Raw genomic sequence first — 21,772 nt, 5'->3', positions numbered from 1 at the left:
TGGACTATCATGTGTGTCTTCAAATGTGCTTCATTAGCAAATATTTTACCGCAAACTGAGCAGCTGAAGCGTTTCTTCCCAAGAACTTCATAGTTTTTCTGTGAACCACCTGACTGAGGTTCACTAGTTTCCATCCATTCGTCATCATTGTCTTCAGTCTCAGAATTGTCTGAAGTCTTGTCATCACTTTGGTTGTGAATTACTAATACTAGCTGGATATAAGTATATAAGATATAAGTCCCTGGCTGGTTCTTCTGATATTCCACAGTCCTCTTCATCAGCTTCTGTTTTCATCTGTTCAGTTGAGCAGCTGGCTGGAGGCTCTGCCTCTCTGTTCTCATCAGTTTGGCTTTGATTAAGTTGTGAGGGCGGAGGTTTCTCTTCCTCATATTCACTCTTCACAGTAACAGGAATGAATTGGAACTTGGTGATATGGGCCTCCCCCAGCCGTTGAAGCTGCTCTCCCTCCTGACTGGTCCAGAGTTCCTCCTGTTCCTCTTTAATAATGTGTGGGGGCTTTGGGTCCTCCTGAAGCTGCTCTCCCTCCTGACTGATCCAGAGTTCCTCTTGTTCCTTTTTAATGTGTGAGGTTTCTGGCTCTTTGTTTATTCCCTTATTGTTTCCTTATTGCTTATTTCCTTTTGACCATTTTGTATTTCTTGTAGCGGGCTGGCATACGAGCAACTTAGTCATCTCACTATTTATCTTTTGTTTCCAATATGTTCCTAAAGCAGAAATCAATCAGTTGTAAGCATGAGGAGAACAGATAGTACCACATTTCTGTAAACTGGTTATACATGATAAGTTTTCCATCCTCAAACTTACTTTACTTTACTTTATTTTATTGCATTTAGCAGATGCTTTTATCCAAAGCGACGTACAGAACATGAGTATAAGAAAATAGAATAAAAGAACATAGTCAATATAAAAGTGCATATAACAGTATACTAAACACGGTGTGCAAACTGTATTACAATTAAACTATCAAGCCGCACATTCAGCAACATCCAAGCAATAACAATGTATAAAATGTTTGCATCAAGCCATTCATCCCACATCATACAGCAATAAACATTCAACCATAACTAATATTACTTTCATTCACATCATTCTTAATCATCAATTTGATAGTGTACATAAAAGAGATGGGTCTTGATGGTAGGTAGGTAGCACCTGCCTAGTAGTAGGCAGGTGCTGTATTTGTTGCAGTTTTGAAGGCGAGTGACAAGGCTTTAAATTTGATACGGGCAGCCACGGGGAGCCAGTGGAGGGAAATGAGCAGGGGTGTGATATGTGCTCTTTTGGGTTGGTTGAAAATAATTCGAGCTGCCGCATTTTAGATCAACTGGAGGGGTTTGAATATACATGCGGGGAGGCCTGTCAGAAGGGCGTTACAGTAGTCGATACGGGAAAGTACCAGCGCCTGAACCAGAAGTTGACAGGTGTGAACGGACACAATATCATTTAGAAAACAAACACCATGATCATATAAATGCTTCCAAAATATTGGTTTTCCATCAATTCATATGTTTGAGTTTAAACTTATTATCTGTTGTAGGATTTCATCATGAGTTTACAGAGGATGAAACTGAAAACACACCAGCACTGAATTGCCTATTTTGATATTTTGTTTTAAAGGGACATTTCAAATTGAAACAAGACATACATTTTTTATACAAATGTCTACATTGATATTGAATGTATTTTCATAAGTAAAAGACTGAGAATGGTTTATTGCATGGTAATGAAAAGTGACAAGTTAGTTATGTAGGTTCTGTACTGTTATACAACATTTGTTACATTTGAACATTTGAACTTTGAACTACAGGGATTTATCCCCACACACCCTCTTGGCCACCACTAGGCCACGGGGGCAACATGGACCTGGCAGGCAATATGGCAATATCATCTGGCATATAGATCATTCTCCTATCTGTGTGCAGCAGCGGATGGGAGGAGGCGGGGGCTGTATAGGCCACCCAATCAGAAGGTATAATGATACTGGTATTTTCTGTGCTATTTTTCCAATTGGCTGAACAAAAAACTTTTTTTTCCTCTTAGCTTTTGATTGGGTGGGCAAGACGCATGTTTGGGTGGCCTGCTGACAGCTAAAAGCGGTCTCACTGAGTCCACTTCTAGTTGAGAGTTGATTTGACTTAAGTTAATGCCAGTGCTTTGCGTTCCCTGTTCTTTCCTTTCTTTGCTCTGGGTGCTGGCAGAAGAGTTAGCGTTATGCCTGATGAGCCTGCAGAAGGCTTTCCTGAAGGTCGGTGTTCTTGCTGTGAAGAAGATGAATATCTGAAAACCCTGGAGAGTGAGCGGGAAGAAATTGGTTAGACCCACTCTTATTTTATTATTGCTGTCGTTCAGGGGTTCCCAAACTTTTCAGACCATACCACTATGCTAACCTGACACTGCTGCCAGAAGGGGGCGGTATGTACCAAACCAAATTTCCCAGGGACCACTTCCCTTTTTCTACCATGAAATAAATTTAGCTGATTTTAACCATGCAATAGCATACAATGATAATGTGTACAATAAGCACACTGCTGGAAAAGGAAAAGGAAAAAGCAAACAACTGTAATCGAAGGAATACAATGTATTGTTGTTGATGTAAACCAAATAAAAATTAAGTAAAAAAAAAAAAAAAGGCGAACACACACACACACACACACACACACACACACACACACACACACACACACACACACACACACACACACACACACACACACACACACACACACACACACACACACAGGCCTGCCAACATTAGGCTGTGAAAAAGATGACAATAGAAAACTCACCGGTAGCGAGCACACTCAAAATGGATTAAAAACTCACTGGGTGGGGAAAGCAAAGAGTTCAGTGAATAGAGAAAAATCCAGCACTCCAAATGGCCTTTCACAGGTGCCTGACTCAGCACATCGCTGAGGAAGGCCTGAGGAAGGCCTGAGGAAGGCCTGAGGAAGGCCTGAGGAAGGCCTGAGGAAGGCCTTTGGCTGAAACGTTCGGTGCTGCTGCCCGGTTTGAGGAACTATTAAAACCTGTGAAAGGACATTTGGAGTGCTGGCTTTTTCTCTATTCTGTGAAAAAGAGGACCCCTTTGAAAATGTTTTTTTTTCTGACCTCGCCAAAATTTCGCCTAACTTGTTGCCACCTTCCTAGCATGACATGGTTGGCACCAAGTGATACCTTAGGTCTTCATACCAGAAACTTCACTCTGGCTTTAAAACTGAGCCCGCTACAGCCATAGATTTTTCTTTTAAGAATTGTGATATTTCCAGAATATCGCAAGGCCATTTAGCGTTTTATAAGTAATCAATAAAATCTTAAAATCAATTCTAAAACTAACCAGAAGCCAATGCGAGGTAAGTAACCTTGTACCACAAAGTGGCTGTGTTCTTGTAACCTACCTGTGTGGTGGTACAGAGGCAGAAGACAATGCTTAAGATGAGGTGGACCACTCCCTGCTCGTGGCTGGTACTGAGCACCATGTAGCCCAGTATCCAGGAAAGGCCCAGTAACACAGCCACTGAAAAACTACTGAGGAACTTCTTTCCCAAAGACGTCTGCTTTGTACTGCACAACAGAAAGAGTATAGGTGATTGGACGTTATTCTCTGGAGTAAAACATTGCAGATAAATACATGTAAAGGTTGATACTGTATGATGGCTATTAACAATAATACTGAATGAAAAATACCAAAACTACGACTACATGACTACTAGCGACAGTTACTTACTGTGGCCTTCCTTTTTCATATTTATGTTCCCTCTAGCTTATATCATCAGAAGACAGCATTGATTATATCTATGCTGATGACACTCAAGTATATTTACTTGTAACCAAATTTGTGACACATTAATATAACTATAGTGCAGTGACCCTTCCCTTGCCTTCCCCCCCCCCCATTCACACATCATGCTCTCCCACTCTTCACATGCGATTAATTTGTCTGATACAGCACATTTTTTTTTATCTTTTGTGTAACTTCTGACTATAAACACTTGATTTGCTGTCTAAGATTGTGTGCATAACCTTGTGTCTAACTGGACTGTATTATCTTTTCCAGTTTAATAGGCTTAGGTCCAAATACAGTCAGTCTTCAGCTCATTGGAACACACGCATGCATAATGTTGGGTTGGCCAAGGGAAAAACAGTGGCCCTCCTTGTGTAGCAGTATAGCAGTATCTCTGCAAACTACGGCACACATCTTTGGCACGCGAAGGCTTCACCAATGGCACAGTAGTGCAGAGTAGTGTCACAGGGTGATATGTGATAGAGATGTATTGTCAGATACCCCCTAATTAATTGTGTCATGTGACTTGTGACGGAGCACCGGGGTAGACAGGAAGTGGGAGTTGGCTTAGGGTTTATAGCCGTGGCATTTCAGGTGTGCAGGCTCTCTCTTAGCTGCTGTTTTGAAGAAAGCCATGGATTCCCTGTTGCCCCATTCTCTAGTCATTTTCCCTCTGATTTCATGTATGGATGTGACTGTGTGTTTGATATATTCTTTATAATAGCGTCCCCTAACCTATTGAAGGGAAGCTGTGTGTAACTAGCTTCCACACCCAGGCTTGAGCTGTCCACTGACGCGGAGTGACACCGCCCCGGCCTGTCCCAAGGTAAGCCAACCTCCCGTTTATCGATTTCCTGTAAGATACCCTTCTTACAGAAGGTAACTGCTCCGTCAGTTCTGTGTTGTTGTGGCGAGGTTTGGATTGACTAGACACGAGCTTGATCCTATTTTGAGAACCAGACCCGTCACAGTAGCAATAAGTGCACAAGAGTGTGTAAGATCAGCCAATGGCCAATTCAATGCCACTATGACTACACCTGTTTATACTGGTACAGTGGCATAACAAAAAAATCAAAAGACAAACTCCAAAAAGCCCAAAACAAACTCATGAGGGTCATCCTTGGCCTCAGCCCAAGAACGCACATTGGCCCATCCCACTTTAAAGAGTTGAATTGGCTCCCAGTTGAAAACAGAGTCCAACAGTTGAAACTTGTCATGGTTTATAAAATATTACATGACCGTTGCCCCAACTATTTCAACAAGTACTTCCAATATGTCTGGGACATCCATAGCCGGAACACAAGAGCCAGTGTAGCAGATCTGAAATTGCCTAATTTGAAGAGCAAAGTAGGAAGAAGCACGTTCCTCTATTCTGGGGGGGAAGAGTGGAACAAAATCCCCAACGAAATTAGGCTAGCCAATTCCCTGAATGGTTTTAAAAAACTTTTGAAAAGATTCTTGATGAGTAAACTAGGTTAAAATACGAGTAGAGTCCCCCGTTGTTTTATGGTATGTGTTTTAATTTATAGTTCCTTTTATTGTTCTATTGTTTTATTGTTTTTATCGTTGTTTTATGGTATGTTTGTTTTAATCTCAAGTTCCGTTTATCCTTTGTCTGATTTGTATTGTTTTATCTGATGCTCTTATATTACTGTATGTCATGTTCTTAAAGATCAGGGACCATGATGGAAATAAGTGTACACACTTTTCATGTTATCCCTTGGATATATGTCTGCATTATCCATAATAAAATTCATTCATTCATTCATTCATTCATTCATTCATTCATTCAATTTAAAAATGGTTGCAGGAGTACAAAAGTTGCAGTTAAACTTTAAGCTCCAACATTACCTGTTTAGGTTGGGATTTGTTCTGCATGTCTTTATTGCAAAGAAACACAAGATTACAGCATTGTAGATGAGGACCAGGCCAACTGGAAGGACGAACCCCCAAAACATTGGTTTCCTAAAGTCAAACCGCCCGTCGCTGTCCAGAGCTGCAAGCCAGCAACTTGAGGGTACAGAAATAAAATAGTAACAGTACTGTACAATTAGTACAAGTTCTATGATTCTGAGTGAGCGACACCAAAATCTGACGTTTACAGCTGATGTTTTAAATCCTGAAACATTTTTCTCATATCAAACTCCACTGTAGCTGCTGGAAATATCTGGACATCACGTGATCCTTAAAATCACAAAGTGAAAAGGAAAAACATACCAACATCTATAATAAAGGCAAATATTTGCACTTTTAGCACTTTTAAGGCCCTTTTTGGCAACGCTTGATGTGTCCAAAGGTAAGAAGCTGTTTGTTAGAACTAGGGATGTCCGATATTATCGATATCGGAAAATATCGGTATCGGTTTTCATGCCGATATATATATATATATATATATATATATATATATATATATATATATATATATATATATATATATATATATATTTTAAACACAGGGGGAGTCTCACTGAGAGCAATGCTCTCTTTTTCAGGAGTGCCCTGTTCACATTCACACACACATTCATAGCTGGAAGCTGACCAGTACAACCACAGTCTGATCTGTTGGCCACTGAGCAGCTCCACTGGAGCGGTTGGGGTTAAGGGCCTTGCTCAAGGGCACCTCAGTGGTGGTAATGAGGGAGGGGCAAGCGCTGCCTTTTCACTTTCCCCACCCAGATTTATCCTGCCGGTCCCGGGGATTGAACCGACGACCTTCTGGTCACAAGCTCGCTTCTCTAACACTTACAACTTTAACACAACATGCATATTATATATTAAACTCTTCAGCTACATTAAGCTACATTATGTAACTTGTTACGTGAAATTTTGGTGGAAAAAAAGCCCGCTTTATCGGTATCAGTTGATATTGGTATCGGAAATTAAGAGTTGGACATTATCGGATATCGGATATCGGTAAAAAAGCCAATATCGAACATCCCTAGTTAGAACAGAAGAGACGAGTGCAGAGGACAATAAAAGACTGTCATTGACTCACAATTCCTCTCGTCTGTATCCCAAAGGCGTGTCGACCCTGTAGGTAGCTCCTAGTGTGATCGCCACGATGACGGCTGGTACTCCTAAAATAACACAGCAAGGAAATCAAACAAGTTACATGTGGCTTGAATTAAATATATATATAAAAAAAACAATTCTTATATTCTCTAAATAAAATAAGCAACTTGAAGTTGGAGCATGTTTTACACACGTGAACACCAAAGTTTGTGAAGCTTCAACAACCTACTTTTTAAATAAACAACCTATAAAGTATCAGTTTGTTTTCATGCATGTTACATTGTACTACTGTATGGTCTGTATTCTGTCAAGGTAAGCAAGAAACCAAGAAATGGCCCCATGAGTCTTGCTCACCTTCACAGTATTCACTTTTCAATGCAGGTTTTATATACAGTATAACAGTTACTTGAAACAAGGGGAATTGCCAACGCTCTTGTTTCAGTTTCAGTTTATTTGCACACTAGTTGATATGACAAAACAATAAAATGTAATTAATTTTGCTGAAGAAGAAGGAGTTATAGTTTATAGTTATAGTTTTTATGCCTCCGCCGGCGATAGCCAGGCCGGAGGCATTATGGTTTCGGGTTGTCCGAAACCATGAAAGTTGTCCGAAACCATAAAAGTCTGATGTTCGTTATCGCGATATCTCAGGAACACCTTGATGGAATTTCTTCAAATTTGCCTCAAACTTCCACTTCTACTCAAGGATGAACTGATTAGATTTTGGTGGTCAAAGGTCAAAGTTCAAGGTCACTGTGACCTCACAACCTCTAATTTTATGCTCATTAACGCAATATATCTCAAGGTCACTTCAAGGTCACTCTGACCTCACAAATATGCATTTTCTTGCTCGTTAACGCGATATCTCAGGAATGCCTTGATGGGATTTCGGCTCATTTGGCTCAAAAGTCCACTTGGACTCAAGGATGAACTGATTACATTTTGGTGGTCAAAGGTCAAGGTCACTGTGACCTCACAAACGCCATTTTCAAGCTCGGTAATGCCATATCTCAGTAACGCCTTGACGGAATTTCTGCACAAGTCTGGACAGACGAATGTCATTCTAGTTTGAAAACGGAAAACTGATCTGCCATTGTGGCTCCTGAGGTTGAGGAATAAACTACTGGTACTTTATTGTATCTAGCTTGTATCAGTATTTTTTCATGCATTAATGCATCTCATGTTGAGAATGCAAAAATTAAAAGCATTCATTTCACATCAGTAGTTTCAACACAATATTATAAAAATATCGTTTTCTGCGGTACCACTGTGCGCCTAACCTTCAATCCTTTCAAATATCTGAATGTTGAATCATTTACCCCATCCAATTGTAATGCTGAGGGGGGTGAAGGCAGGTGGAAGACTCCGGCGTATTTTGTGGATGAGAAACACCAACTGTGTGCCGAACACAGCGTTCCACACAAAGGTCGCCAGCAGGAAGAAGTGGAGAAGAGCCGTCACTGCCGTGCAGGGTCCCTCATCTGGCTCAACATGGACGTCTGAATCAGGGACGGTGGTCTGGGTGTTGGTGGCTTCCACCTGGGCGCTGCTGGCTTCATTGGGGTTGTTGACTCCAGAGAGGAAGATGATGCTGAAGGCCAGCAGACTGATGCAGATACTCACCAGCACAATTGTGGAGTTCTGGTTTCGAGCTTTTCCTTGAAAACTAAAGAAGTTGAAAAGCAATCCTTAAAGGCTATTTCTGTTTACTTTGAACCTGGCTCTTATTTAGCTATCTTTTAGCATCATAAAGATTGTCTTTATGATGTCTTGAACATTTTGTAACTTGCTTCACTGTAGTGAGTTTTACGTAGCTCCATTTTGTCAGGAACGCTGCTGTCCACTACACACCCAAAATGTCCAAAATGGCAAAAAAGGAGTCACGGTGGCACATTCCCACGACAGATAGCCTATAACTTCAATAAATACCATCATTCCATAGCAATTCAGAAAACACAATTTAAACATACAGAATGACACATGTCAGAGGGAGGGAAGGAGACTGCTGAAGGTATGAAGTGCGAACACACACACTCTCCACGGCATGGAGACGTCATTACGCACACGTTGTGTCTGTTGTTTACATCAAGATTATGCCGCTCAGATATGGCTCATAGATAGACCAGCATAATATTATGTTTTATAATAAACATTGAAAATAATCACAGTCACACAATTATTCTACCCTTTATCTAGAGCAAGGCATTACAATAAAATATAACTTTTGTGTTGTAAATTTGATATTTAAAACATTCATTTTTGGCTATGGCCACTAGGGGGTTCTGTGCACCCCCTGAACCAACCATAGGAACCAACCAACCAATGCAAACTTCACCCATGGGCAGTGGCGGACTGCATAATCGGGCACATCGGGCAAATGCCCGGTGGCCTGGCCTGGCCTGGCCTGCCAATTTTTTTTTTTCTTTTTTTTTCTTTTTTTTTTGCAGGCCAGGCCAGGCCACTCACTGAACAGCAGGCCAGGCGCCGCCTACTGGTTTACTAGTGGTTTTATTACTTTATTCAGGTTTAAAGTGGGTGCATCTCATTGTAAAATTGGACTTGGCCCAAATTGGGCTTCAAACAGCCCAAATCTGGCTTTAAACGACCCAAATCTGGCTTCAAACGGCCCAAATTGGGCTTCAAACGGCCCAAATTGAGCTTCAAACGCCCCAAATTTTTCGCCGCCGCCCTTCGGACACCGGCACGCGCGGCGGCCCGTATCGGCCTGGCCTGCTTGGTATCTAATGCCCGGCCTGAATTATGATCCCAGTCCGCCCCTGCCCATGGGGGTATGTCTCACCATGCTGTCAGTGTCTATAGTGCCCAGGTGGGCTATCACTTGAAAAGGGCCTTTGTGTGTGGAGTTTGTATGCTCTCCCCATGGTCTCCTCAACATGAACCTTCCCACTAAAAACATGCAGAGTTTGGCATAATGTAAAATCACACGTGAACCAGGTCGTAAGATGATTTCTGCCCTCAGATCTGCTCTGGTTTCTACACTTGTTTGAGAAATGAGGGCCATTTTGTGCAGATCCAGCGTTGTGCAACACCAGGCAGGCAGTGACACAATCTAATCACATTTGTGCATGTGGAGGAAAAGGTGTGTCCTGTCTTACCTTTCCGTAATGCGGTGAATGATTGTTATTGTCAAGCCAATGATAGAGAAAGATAGTCCAATGATGGAGATATAGCTCAGGGCTTCTGCATATTTGTAATTCTCCCTGAATATCTGTTGGAGAAACAAACCCAGAGGACAGAATCAAACAGTGATTTCTCTACACAGGGAGGTGCAGTGAACCTCCATTTGCCTGACCGCTTCCTTATTGGGAGCGGTGCTTGTAAGATGTGCAGGGCAGACATGTGCGCACCTCGACACTGCACCTTCGACAACTTGGCGACATTTTTTAATCGCTCAAATTTGGCTTGGTGGTTAATAACACGTTTCTGTGAACACATTTATTTTTGTTTCAGACAGACTTCACTTTTTTTTTCCGTTACCAGCATTCCAGTATTAAAACAAAATCGTATTTCTCAGTTTATGGTTGTCCTATCTGTAACGTTGTTGTTTTTGAAAAAACAAAAACATTTTAACCTCATTTTGAAAGAGATTGCCACAATAGAGCCACAGCACTTTACCATGAGTGCAGCGAAGTTAGTGGTGTGGTTACAGAAACATCGTGGAACTCCGCCCACTGCGTTGCCCTTGGTGCAGCCATGAGTGCTCCAGTCACCCAGGCTGTAGTCCCAGAACACACAGGCGTAGTCATACAGCTTTGCATTGGTGATGATCTAAAACATCAACAACAACAATAAATAAATGTTGTCGAGTTCAGCAACATAAAAGGAACAAAGCAAATTTACTAACAAGAATGTCCAAAAAATAATAATCTTTGAGATTCATGTGGCAGCAAACATGCAAGATCAACTCAAGGAAGGCTCAGACATTTGAGATGAAACTCACCCATACAACTTTCAATGAAAACTTCATGGTACTATCAAATTGTTTGCCTCCATAAGATCCCACCATCCCTCTTCAAATTTGTGTAACGATAACGTACAGTACAGGTATTTCACATTCATGAATTTTAAAACACTACTGTGATGGTATCTGCCCATACGCTAAACCTGACGGCAAGTTATATATACGAGCAGTGTACAGACCAGGTCAAGGCCGTAAACGTTGGTAAGGCTCAGATGATGTAATCATCAAATATACAAATTGTCATGATGTAAATGTGCTGACAGCTTAGTTATCTTACTGTGGGTGTGAACAGCATTTCCACATGTTGTAGCACCACAGCACGGTCGTGAACTTTGACACTGGCCGACAGGACCCTGATGGAGGTGGACTTCTGTCTCCTGTAGAGCCGGGACCTGAAGAAACCATCGTTCTGGTAGAGAACAAAACCCACGGAGATGTTTGATGGCTTTCGCTGTCCAGCCACAGCATCTTCAGATGCAAGAAATCAGACAGAGAGAAAGAAATGTAAATGATTATTAGTACAATAGTACTGTATTTGTGGGGGCATGGTGGCTCAGTGGTAGAGCTGTCGCCTCACAGCTAGAAGGTCCTGGGTTCGATTCTCACCTGGGACGCTGTGAGCGCTGAAGGAATGCGTGCCCGTCCGCATGTCCTCGAGTGCCCACCGCCCGGGTGGGGTCGTCAAAAGGGCCTTTCTGTGTGGAGTTTGCATGTTCTCCCCATGCCCCCTGGGGGTTTCCTTCATATAGGAACCCCTCACCAAAACATGCAATATCCTGGTTGCTAATGTGGTGCCTCCTCTGGTCATTAGGGGCGCCTGTTCGGAGGGAGGGGAACTGGTTGGAATAGCGTGAACCTCCCACGTGCTATGTCATACCAGTGAAGCTTCCCCTGTCAGGTGAAAAGAAGGGGCTGGCTAACTGCCCATGTCTCGGAGGAAGCATGGAGCCAGTTTCGGCTCTCCCCAGATCGGCAGAGGGTGGAGCAGCAACCAGGATAAATACATTTAATTAGCACTAATGGGGGATAAAAATGGGAAAATGTTGTTTACGTTTTCATCATGTCTAACGTTAGAGCTGTGTGCTACTTGTTTCTTGACAGTGAAGATCTCTCTCATTTCTCAAGCTGGGTGCACCCCGCCCACATCTATCAGGCCGACACAGGTGCTGCCAATTGTGCACAAATAGTCTCTCCCTCTCTCCAAGCTCTGAGTATGAACACCTCGGCCCGAGGGCTGAGTGCACTCCCGGTTTGTGGAGCGATTTAAACACAGCGACAGAGCGATTCCAAAGGGTTGAATCAAGCGACAGGGAGAAAAATAAATATCTTGGTGTGAACACAGCTTAAGTTGACGGCAGACCTGAGCCTTAGTCTTTGGGACCTCATGGGCCAATCAATCATTACGTTTTATTTTTGTTTCCCTGTGACAATTGACCTGAACTACCGTATTTCCGCTAATAGTAACCGGGGCCTTTATTTACTGAGCCGCAGAGAGCCCCCGTCCTATATTAGAGCAGAGGCCTGTATTCGAGTGAGGCCTTTATTTCTTAATATTAAACTCTCATGGACATACTCCTTTATTTTCATGACTTTTATTGCAAAATATTGCATAAAACCAAACAACGCAAATAAATATTGGTGGTCACTCACTCACTCAGTATCCTCCTCCTCATCTAGTATGTCGGTATCCTCCGCGTCCTCATCATCATCAACATCATCCAGAACAAGTTCATTGTTGACCAGTTCCTCTTCATCTTCCTCATCCTCGGCTGCCTGTCTGTTCTCCTGGTCCCGCTAACGCAGCTGGGCGAGAGCCTCCCGTCCAGCGGCGCAGGGCTGTCCCTGCTTGAAGCAGTGGATGAGGTTGTCTTGACTCCCGTCAGTTTTCACAGACTGTCCACAAACTTGGAAGGACTTTTTGATCAGATCCTTGTCCAGCTTGTCCCGGGCGGCGATCACCCAGTCCACAAGCAGGCGTCGAGCAGGCGCTTTTAGGTTTCCACCTCCAGCTGTGTACTGCTTATCTGCGTCCCCAGCTATCCACTCGTCGTAGGCATCGTGCAGGCTCTGCTTGAAGGGCTGATTTCACATCACACTGTACCAAATGTTCCGCTGCATATTGCACAACGCTCTCTTTAAACTTAACGTCAAACTTTCGTCTGGTTCGTTTGGTCGGTGCCATGTTTGTTTTTATTTCTCTTGTCTGCGTTACGTCCGGTTACGTCACACGGTAGATTTGTTGTGTTTTACAGTAGGCTACCGTATTCACCGTAGTTTTTGCTCCTTCGTTTTTTGTTTTTTTTTACCCGGCCTGTATTGAGGGAGGGGCCTTTATTTGTCCGAGCAGGCCGTGCCCCCGTCCTATATTAGAGCAGAGGCCAGTAATGGAATAGAGGCCACTAATAGAGGAAATACGGTATCTATGCCAAAATGGACAAACGGTTGTCTATGTTTTATTTATGTTCTGTCGTTGCCTTGGTGATGGTTCTGTTCCAGTGTTACACAGCTGAACATCTGCCATAGATTGAAGATATCAAAAACATCTTTAAACCTGCCAAACTTGGGCTGTTGAAAGATGTAGTTTCCTCGAATGGGCTTGAGTTGCATGAGGTCGCCTGATTGCTACATGATGCACGTGGTCCTGAACTGAATTTGCCCTTGTTAAAGTCTGAAGTGTATTTTTTGCAGTGGGAGGATGGTTTGTGCAATGTGGATGAGAAAGTTGTGACTTTTTCGACTTGAAACTAGAGGGAAAACTCACCGGGGGGGAATCGTATGTATACCAGGATGTCGGCTACGGACCCAGTTTCCACCACAATTTCTGAAGTATTGGTGTTGAGCTGAATTCGGTCTGCCACAAAACTGCCAGTAGTTCCTAAACAGTGGGAATCAGAATTAGTATTATTATTACCATAACTTTTATTTATATTACATTACTAGGGGTGACCCCGAATAGTCGATGATTCAACACTTTATTCTAAGGAGCCTGATTCGACGGCCAATCTCACAGTCGAATCGTGTGGTTATGAAACCAGGATCATTCCATTCTGGCTATATGGGGACTGGATGTTAGATTTTCCATAGAATTCCTTGGTTTCTCCAAATAAATCATGATATATAGCCTATTTTGGAAGGTATTTATAAATATCTGTCTATTAATACCGTAAAACATAAATCAGCCGGGGGTTAGTCTGACAATTTTAAGCACACACAGGATAGTTAAATGGCCTTTAAGGATAGTTTGTTAGTTAGGTTAAGTTAGTTAAGTACATACAAGTGCCTGGGCGGCGACTAGGTGGCGATATTTGACAATTTAGCAGGACCCCAGTCAAACTTGATTTCACGTTAGTTTTCATTGTGAATTAGAAAATGGCCGGGGGGGCCACTCTGCACCCTATCGCGGGCCGCATCTGGGCCCCGGGCTGCAAGTTGATTATTACTGCATTACATCATTTAGCTGACGCTTTTGTCCAAAGCACTTAGAATAATACATTTTGCCAAAAGTACAGTAGTTAAAATAACTGCATCACAGGCTTCTTCACCTAAGACTTTCAAAAGGAATAAGTAGCATTTGTTGATTTTGAAGTGTAAGAAGATAGGTTAGTTCGGGAAGCGTTACTTCAAGAAGGGTCCAGGTGTAAGGGGCGTAGTGGAGGGTCAATGCAAGAAAACCCACCTCTGAAATGAGGCAAAGACTTTACTCACCTACAGCATTTTGAGATCAACTGTATCAATCAATGAGGGGAAACAAGGTGGGTAAACTACTCACCTTGGATAGTTTCCCCTCATGTATTTACCACTACTCCCCTGGGTGTAACACCTAACCCAACATATTTATAAACAGGGAAATTGATGGAGCATGCACGTTCTTTTCCATTTTGAGAGACTTAAGTGTCTCTCTCTCTCTCTCAATAGTCTTCCTGGCTCTTCCAAGATGGCGCCGCCTATGGCTGCTGTGGCGCTACTGTGCTTTGCACTGCCCATACCTGTATGATCACCAAATATTGCACTTTCTTGTCCTGTTGTTCCACTGTATTTGCCTCGTTTTGCACTGTCCCTTTTATGTGAAAAAAGTTTAAGCACTTTAATGCCAAAACAAGTTCCTATATGTTACATAACATAATGGTGAATAAATGATTTCTGATTCTGATTCTGATTCTGATTCTGATGTGATTCGCTGCTATAGGACAGTAGCTCACCTTTGAACGAAGTGAACTGGACTCCCTGTGTGTTTTCAGCAGGGATTTGGGCCGACTGGATGACCAGGTTGGGCTGGACCACCTGAGACTGAGACGTGTTCAGATCCACACTTTGCTTCACAGAGAGCTGCTCCAGCGTCACTGTGAGGCTGGGCGGGAATAGTGGACACATGTATAAGACACATAATAGAGGCGCACACAGACATGTCGTGGTCTTTATCACAAAATTACAACATGTAATGTTTGAATTATTGCCTACTAAATGTCTGCACAGGCCTGAAATTTAAAGTGGTGTTGAACTTTGGCCTATCTTATATAGTGACAAGTCATGGGCGGAGCGCCAATCACCTGCCATTCAGATTGACGCTGCTCTGAGCAGCTTATAGCATAAGGTGAGAACCCTCGTTATCACTCGTAAAACCTGGGTTGTTGCACAACCCCTAACGTTTTATCCAGTGGGCAAGCCCACCCCCTTTCCTCTGATGACGCAGAAGTGAATTGAAAAGCTGTAGTTCCTCGAATGGCCACTAGGCGTCGGGGGCAGTAGGCATTCCCCCCCATGTTAAAATGCCTGACTTTGTAAAAGGATTAAACATCTTTCCAGTGAGGGGCAAAACACGGTTTTGGTCTACATAGCTAATTTCACCTTTTCATAACAACTGTAGGGGGGTCATTCTTTATATAACTCGCCCGTTTGGAGTAAAATAGATGATAGAAAAGGGGGTGATTGACAGATCGCCTGTCCAGTGATAGCAGGCGGAGCTGCGGCTCTGGGAAACTCCCATCTCACATGAGGTGCGGAAGGACTCAACCCATTCCCTCCCACTCTGCTGACGAAAAATCAAGATGGTGACGGCCAACATTTGAACTCCGCCAGGGAGAAGAAATTTAATGGGATAGCTACATCCATATTATTTATGTCTATGGTTTTATCACAGATAAAGTTACGCAAACCAAGATACTACCAAAGTTCAACATCATTTTAAACCCTAGCCTAACTCGACCCGTACCTGTGATTTCCAAGCGCAGGCAGTACACTGGAATCCAGCAACTGGCTGACTGTAGCTATTGCTGCCACCTTAACTCTCTGTAACACAACCATTAGCATAGGAGGATAGACCAGAACAGATAGAAAGAACTGTAGTCTCATAAAAATACAGTTGAAGAGTTAATTTCCAAACCAATATCACCTTAAAAAACTATTACTTGATCAACTCAACATCTCTGAAATTGAGAATTCAGGCTGTAAAAGTGTTATCCTTTAGGAAGCTTGGTCTTGTAACACAATTCAAATCCAAATTGCGTAATAGATGCAGGCAAAGTGAAATAAATCCGTTTCCCCAGCAGATGGTGTTACAGGATATGTTGCAATAGCGCCACCATCGGGTCGACATTGCATGGGGGTCTGGCCTTACCCGAGTAGTGGGGGGCCATAGGAACCCACCTGCCGAATGTGGTTGCTCTGGGGCTCACGGTTTCTGAGGTACACATACTTTTAGTGGAGAAAAATAATCCTAACAAATACAATAGGGTTCCAGCACCATGGTAGCCTGGAACCTGACGAATCTGCAAGCTCATTCTTTATTTGCTCTGGCAGATGGATTTGCATTTGCGAATTGGTCTGGCGATGTCAGGCTAGCAGTAGGAGTTGTCAGGCTAGGAGTTAGCCGCTCTTGAACCCCTAATAATGTGCAGGTGTCTGCCACTTGTTTGATGCAGTGGTGGAAGAGGTGTTTCATACCTGTGTGGCGTTAGGAGACAGGAGGAGTGTGTTGGCGATCTCGACTGCAGCGATGACGTCTTCTGCCATCAGTTTATCAGGTCTGGAGGTCAGGATTTGAGTGCTGGCCGCTAACATCTCTAAATCAGCTGGGCTGGTAAGCTGAGAGATGAACGATATTTCTTTTATTTAGAGATGTGCAAAAATTACCCTTCTTAACAAGTGATGTATTCAAATATTGACTCTTAAAATCACATTTTCCTTAAAACCTAAAAAAGACATTTGCTTTTGCCAGTAGATGGCCAGTAACAGTACAGGTTAAGCAAGATGGTATTTGAGGTTTTAAGGGAGGAGAGCCTGTGTTCTCACAGCTTGTTGTATGTCACTGAGCATCAAGTCACACTGGAGAACTTGTAGCTCATCAAAACTCTGGTTTGAACATCTTGCTGAGGCCTTCGGTGTGCCAGCTAGACAGGAAGGTGACGTGTTGGACACAAAGAAATGCCAATTAATCATCAATATGGGTAAAAGAACCTGATATTCTAAACCAATCATCATTTCAGCATAGGATAGATAGATTATAGGTAGATTAACAGGTGAATGAATGGATAAGTGGATAGACAGATAGACAGACAGACAGACAGACAGACAGACAGACAGACAGATAGAGATAGATAGATAGATAGATAGATAGATAGATAGATAGATAGATAGATAGATAGATAGATAGATAGATAGATAGACAGATAGATAAATGGAAGGAATCTCTTGCGCTACAGCCCCTCCACAAAGGGAGGTCAGTCCTCTCAGAGGAGGGCAGAATACTAGAAGCAAACAAACAAAATTGAATAAGGTGCAAAGACTAACGTTTTGATGCGAGCAGCGTCTTCTTCAGAGTCAGAGGGTTAGGGTTAGACTCTAACTCTGAAGAAGACGCTGCTCGCGTCGAAACTTTAGTTTTTGCATCTTATTAAATTTTGTTTGCCAGTGATTTTGTGTGCTCCAGTCACTTCAACTGTTTCTAGATAGATAAGTGGGTAGGTGGGTAGGTAGGTAGGTAAATAGATGGTAGATCTTCTGTATATACAGTAGATGGATAGTAGCTCTCTACAGTGTCATGGTTGAGATAAACTTGCCACTATTTGTTCCTTTAGGACAAACTTCCTCAGCATATCCAAACGAGCCGATAGGGGTGAGTGGGAAGTTGAATCCGTTGATTTCTTTAGCTTGGCAGACATTTTCTAAGAGAAAAAGGCATGTTTAATTAAAAGATTAAAGGTACACTATGGAACTTTTGGTAACGCTTTAGATTACTTACAAAATCTGAACTTACAGGCTAAGTAGGGTACAAAATCTGAATTTACAGGGTAAGTAGGGTAACAAAATCTGAATTTACAGGGTAAGTACAGGGTAACAAAATCTGAATTTATGGAATGAGGGGGTAATAAATGGGGACTTATAAAGAACTTATACCGTACCTATTTTTGTAACTACCGGGTACCTATTCTGTTATAATACCGTAGCTATTTTTTACCTACAGTATTCTGTTGTTACAGGGTACGTATGACCTGTGAGAAATAATAATTTAAATGTAATTTCAATTTAGGAGAACCTATACTGTAGTTATTCCGTAACTATCGGGTGCCTATTATACAGGGTAACTACAGGGGCGGTGGCTGTATTCTAAACCAATGTTAATTCCCTCCTACTGTACTTATATTACAACCTCAGTCTGTTTCATTCACCATTTACCTTTTTGGTGGTAAGTTTTGCTGGCCTGTCCCAAGAGTTAGCCTGGAGGCTGTCCACCACTAAGGAGGCTGTCCACCACTAAGGAGGATGTCCACCACTAAGGAGGCTGTCCACCACTAAGGAGGATGTCCACCACTAAGGAGGCTGTCCACCACTAAGGAGGCTGTCCACCACTAAGGAGGATGTCCACCACTAAGGAGGCTGTCCACCACTAAGGAGGCTGTCCACCACTAAGGAGGATGTCCACCACTAAGGAGGCTGTCCACCACTAAGGAGGCTGTCCACCACTAAGGAGGCTGTCCACCACTAAGGAGGCTGTCCACCACTAAGGAGGATGTCCACCACTAAGGAGGCTGTCCACCACTAAGGAGGATGTCCACCACTAAGGAGGCTGTCCACCACTAAGGAGGATGTCCACCACTAAGGAGGCTGTCCACCACTAAGGAGGCTGTCCACCACTAAGGAGGATGTCCACCACTAAGGAGGCTGTCCACCACTAAGGAGGATGTCCACCACTAAGGAGGCTGTCCACCACTAAGGAGGCTGTCCACCACTAAGGAGGATGCCCACCACTAAGGAGGCTGTCCACCACTAAGGCTTAGTCCATCAAAGAAGTCTGACCAAGCTAATGAGCGGTTACTCTGATCATCAATTATGGCATACATCTTGGTGGCTTTTTTCCCCCTTCAGAAAATAAATGCCTGGAAGGCAGAACACTAAATGTTACCACTACAGTCACAGCAAATGAACAAGACAAGGCCACCGATCCTCCTTCTCACTCAGAAGCTGTGCTGGTCAGTTTGACATGTCCAGGAGAAGAGCAGAGGGCTTCCAGATCGAGTCAGTGGACGGAACAATCAGTGTTACAAAGCTTTCACGTCAACGCCAATTCAATGGCCGCCACCAAGGGCTGACCCAGGGCTTCAGATCCAGCCAGCTCCCTGGACTTATCCCTGGATGACATTTCGGTGATGACATCATCACCGCGACAATGACATCACAATGCGATGTGTGACACACTCCAGGTTCGACACGTGGTTTTCCAGGAACAGTGTTCGAAGCTTCAGAGGAACACAAAGTTCGGGATCCAAACGTAAGCTCCATGCCAGTGATGATTGGGATCCTGATGCCTACCTGCGTCAGATACGGAAGAAGATCCAGGAGGCCGATCAGGAAAGACAAAACAGGCATAACTGGTGGCAAGGTGCAATACAACCCAATACTACATCAGACGAGGCATTCAGCTGCTCTCCTTGTAGTATTACTCCAAGCTGATGTATAGGCCCAGACAAAACACTTGGACGTGCTCTAGGACCAGACCATCTGGTTAGAGTGGGTAAGAAGCTGGGACCTTGAATATGTTCTGACAGACGTATCTGAGACAATGCAAGCTAAACAAACCACTGCGAGAGACCGCGAGCAGGAGGTCCAGCGGACCAGAGACCGCGAGCTCCATGAGGAACATCAGCGGACCACCTCTCTAACGAATCTAACAAATGGGTCCACAAAGTTCGACAGCAGATCAACGGACCACATAATGCCCCTTTTGCACACAAATTGGACCTAGGATTGGTTCTGGTCGGTGACATATGCCTGGGAAATGCACACAAGTCAATCGTGAGCACTTTTAAGATGAATGTGCTGGAGAATGGAAGCCCCTCCTACCTCACTCCCTGTGAGAACTTCATACAGCTGAAAGAGAAAATGAGTTATGGTGGTGAGCAACAAAACATCTTATCCAACCCAACCAAAGTCAAACGTATTAGGAAGAAACGCAACCACCGAAGTAAGCACAAAAAACACAAGCCTGTCTCTGATGGGGACAAGGACTGCAAGCGCAACTATCAACACAAAGAGAGAACCTAGAAGTTCCCCTCCCCTTCCAGCACGAGAGCAGGGCAGAGAGGGAGCCAGTCTGAGAAACATTCCTCCTCACAGCCCTCGGCCAGCGCCTGAGCCAGGACTTCAGAGCAGAGCCATTCTCCCTGCAGGAAAACGTCTCCTCCCAGGAGGGCATGCAACCGCTCACCAGACCTCAGGAGGAGGGATGCTGACAGGCAAGCAGGGCCAGGCAGAGTGAGGTCACGGGACAACGGCCCCAGACCGGAGGACGAGTCGCTCAGCGCCAAGATGGAGGTCCCTGTTACCACGACGACACCGCCCCCCCCCCCCCCTCTCTCCCCCCTGTGCTTGATCTTAATATATCCTTTAGAGCAGGATGACAGCACCATCACCAGGGACAGGTGGAGAGCTGCATAGGAATACTATAAGAATATTGTAGGATTACTATAGGGATATTATAGGAATACTATAGGAATATTATAGTCTGTCTTGCTGACAGACAGGGACAGAGCCTATCAACACAACCTAGCTTTTGTAAATTCCAAAATGCCATTGGACGCACCTCGAAGACGTCAGCATATTTGGGTCAAAGTTCATTATAGTTGAACTTTCGCTGCAGAACCTGGCAGCTGTTTAGGAGAGCGCTGCCTCATTGAAACATGGCCTTGCTATTGTGCTGACTGTGTGAAAGAGCAGTGGGTGTTCCTTGGCATCTTACCTATACACGTAACATTGTCAGTCCTGTGAAAACTCTGTGCTCCACTACTGGAGATGAAGCCGGCCTCACAAGTGCAGGAGTAGAGTGGTATTGTATTGTGACAGATGGCATTAGGTCCACAGATGTCTCCGGAGATACACTCATTGATATCTTAATGCCAAAGATAAGGACAGCAGGCATTTCATATTTGGAGGAAACACAGACCAAATGTATGGAACAGTCTCTGCAGTTAGTGATGAAAAAGGACAAGGTCAGTTACCTTGACATCCTGAAGATGTGTTGGCTGAAAATGTCGCATTCTGTGATGATGATATGTAACCATCTTCACACTTGCAGTAGAAGCTGCCCACCGTGTTCATACAGACTGCATTCTCCCCACATGGGTTAGGATCACCATAGTCCTCATCAACATCACATTCATCAACATCTAAGAGCAAAAGCACAGAAAGAGGAATGTGGAAAGAAAGACGGGCACCACAGAAATCAACACTTGCATGAAAATACTTCAGAGATTAATCTAAATCTAAATGTGACCAAGCACCATTAACCCGAGCTCATTTACATTTCACAGCAGAAAAGGTTTGGTGAAAATTATCTTTTAATTCAATCATTGAGAATTAAAACAAAACAATTCATACCATTATATACCTTTGAAAGCCACAGGTCCCTGTTACCACGGCGACACTATGCAAAGTGTGACTCGAAAATGGCCAGCTAGGCATCCGTACAACCCCCGCCCCTCCTC

General features: G+C 43.5%; 3 protein-coding genes and 1 long non-coding RNA gene across 4 annotated transcripts in view; all 4 read right to left on the bottom strand.

Moving 5' to 3' along the window:
• Positions 1-3,497, bottom strand: part of LOC310791974 (adhesion G-protein coupled receptor G7-like) — a gene marked incomplete at both ends in the record, with an annotated part of 29,970 nt that extends 26,473 nt beyond the window's left edge. Inside the window, one exon of the mRNA XM_083653659.1 lies at positions 3,417-3,497. Within this exon, the coding sequence (XP_083509785.1) occupies positions 3,417-3,497 (81 nt within the window). The remainder of the gene's footprint in view (positions 1-3,416) is intronic.
• Positions 1-9,172, bottom strand: part of LOC310792322 (adhesion G-protein coupled receptor G7-like) — a gene marked incomplete at both ends in the record, with an annotated part of 45,590 nt that extends 36,418 nt beyond the window's left edge. The window contains 4 exons of the mRNA XM_083654044.1: positions 5,654-5,812; positions 6,798-6,879; positions 8,134-8,420; positions 9,150-9,172. Coding sequence (XP_083510170.1) covers positions 5,654-5,812; positions 6,798-6,879; positions 8,134-8,420; positions 9,150-9,172 — 551 coding nt within the window. The remainder of the gene's footprint in view (positions 1-5,653; positions 5,813-6,797; positions 6,880-8,133; positions 8,421-9,149) is intronic.
• A 761-nt stretch (positions 9,173-9,933) lies between these two features.
• On the bottom strand, positions 9,934-11,151 carry LOC310792053. The gene is made up of 3 exons (XR_014553476.1): positions 11,074-11,151; positions 10,451-10,603; positions 9,934-10,043 (listed from the first exon to the last, which is right to left on the bottom strand). It is a non-coding gene; the product is annotated as an uncharacterized lncRNA (long non-coding RNA).
• A 2,831-nt stretch (positions 11,152-13,982) lies between these two features.
• On the bottom strand, positions 13,983-19,431 carry LOC310792321 (adhesion G-protein coupled receptor G7-like; the record flags this gene model as incomplete). Its single annotated transcript, XM_083654043.1, has 6 exons — positions 13,983-13,987; positions 14,996-15,144; positions 16,006-16,082; positions 16,737-16,877; positions 17,085-17,182; positions 19,383-19,431. 6 exons carry the CDS (start codon positions 19,429-19,431, stop codon positions 13,983-13,985), a joined length of 519 nt encoding a protein of 172 aa, XP_083510169.1.
• Between the last annotated feature and the right edge of the window lie 2,341 nt (positions 19,432-21,772).

The sequence above is a fragment of the Poromitra crassiceps genome (genome assembly GCF_964638095.1).
Source record: "Poromitra crassiceps genome assembly, chromosome: 17".
In the NCBI taxonomy this organism is placed as follows: Eukaryota; Metazoa; Chordata; class Actinopteri; order Beryciformes; family Melamphaidae; genus Poromitra; species Poromitra crassiceps.
Note: the sequence above shows the minus strand (reverse complement) of the source record. Positions and strands in the feature narration are given on the sequence as shown.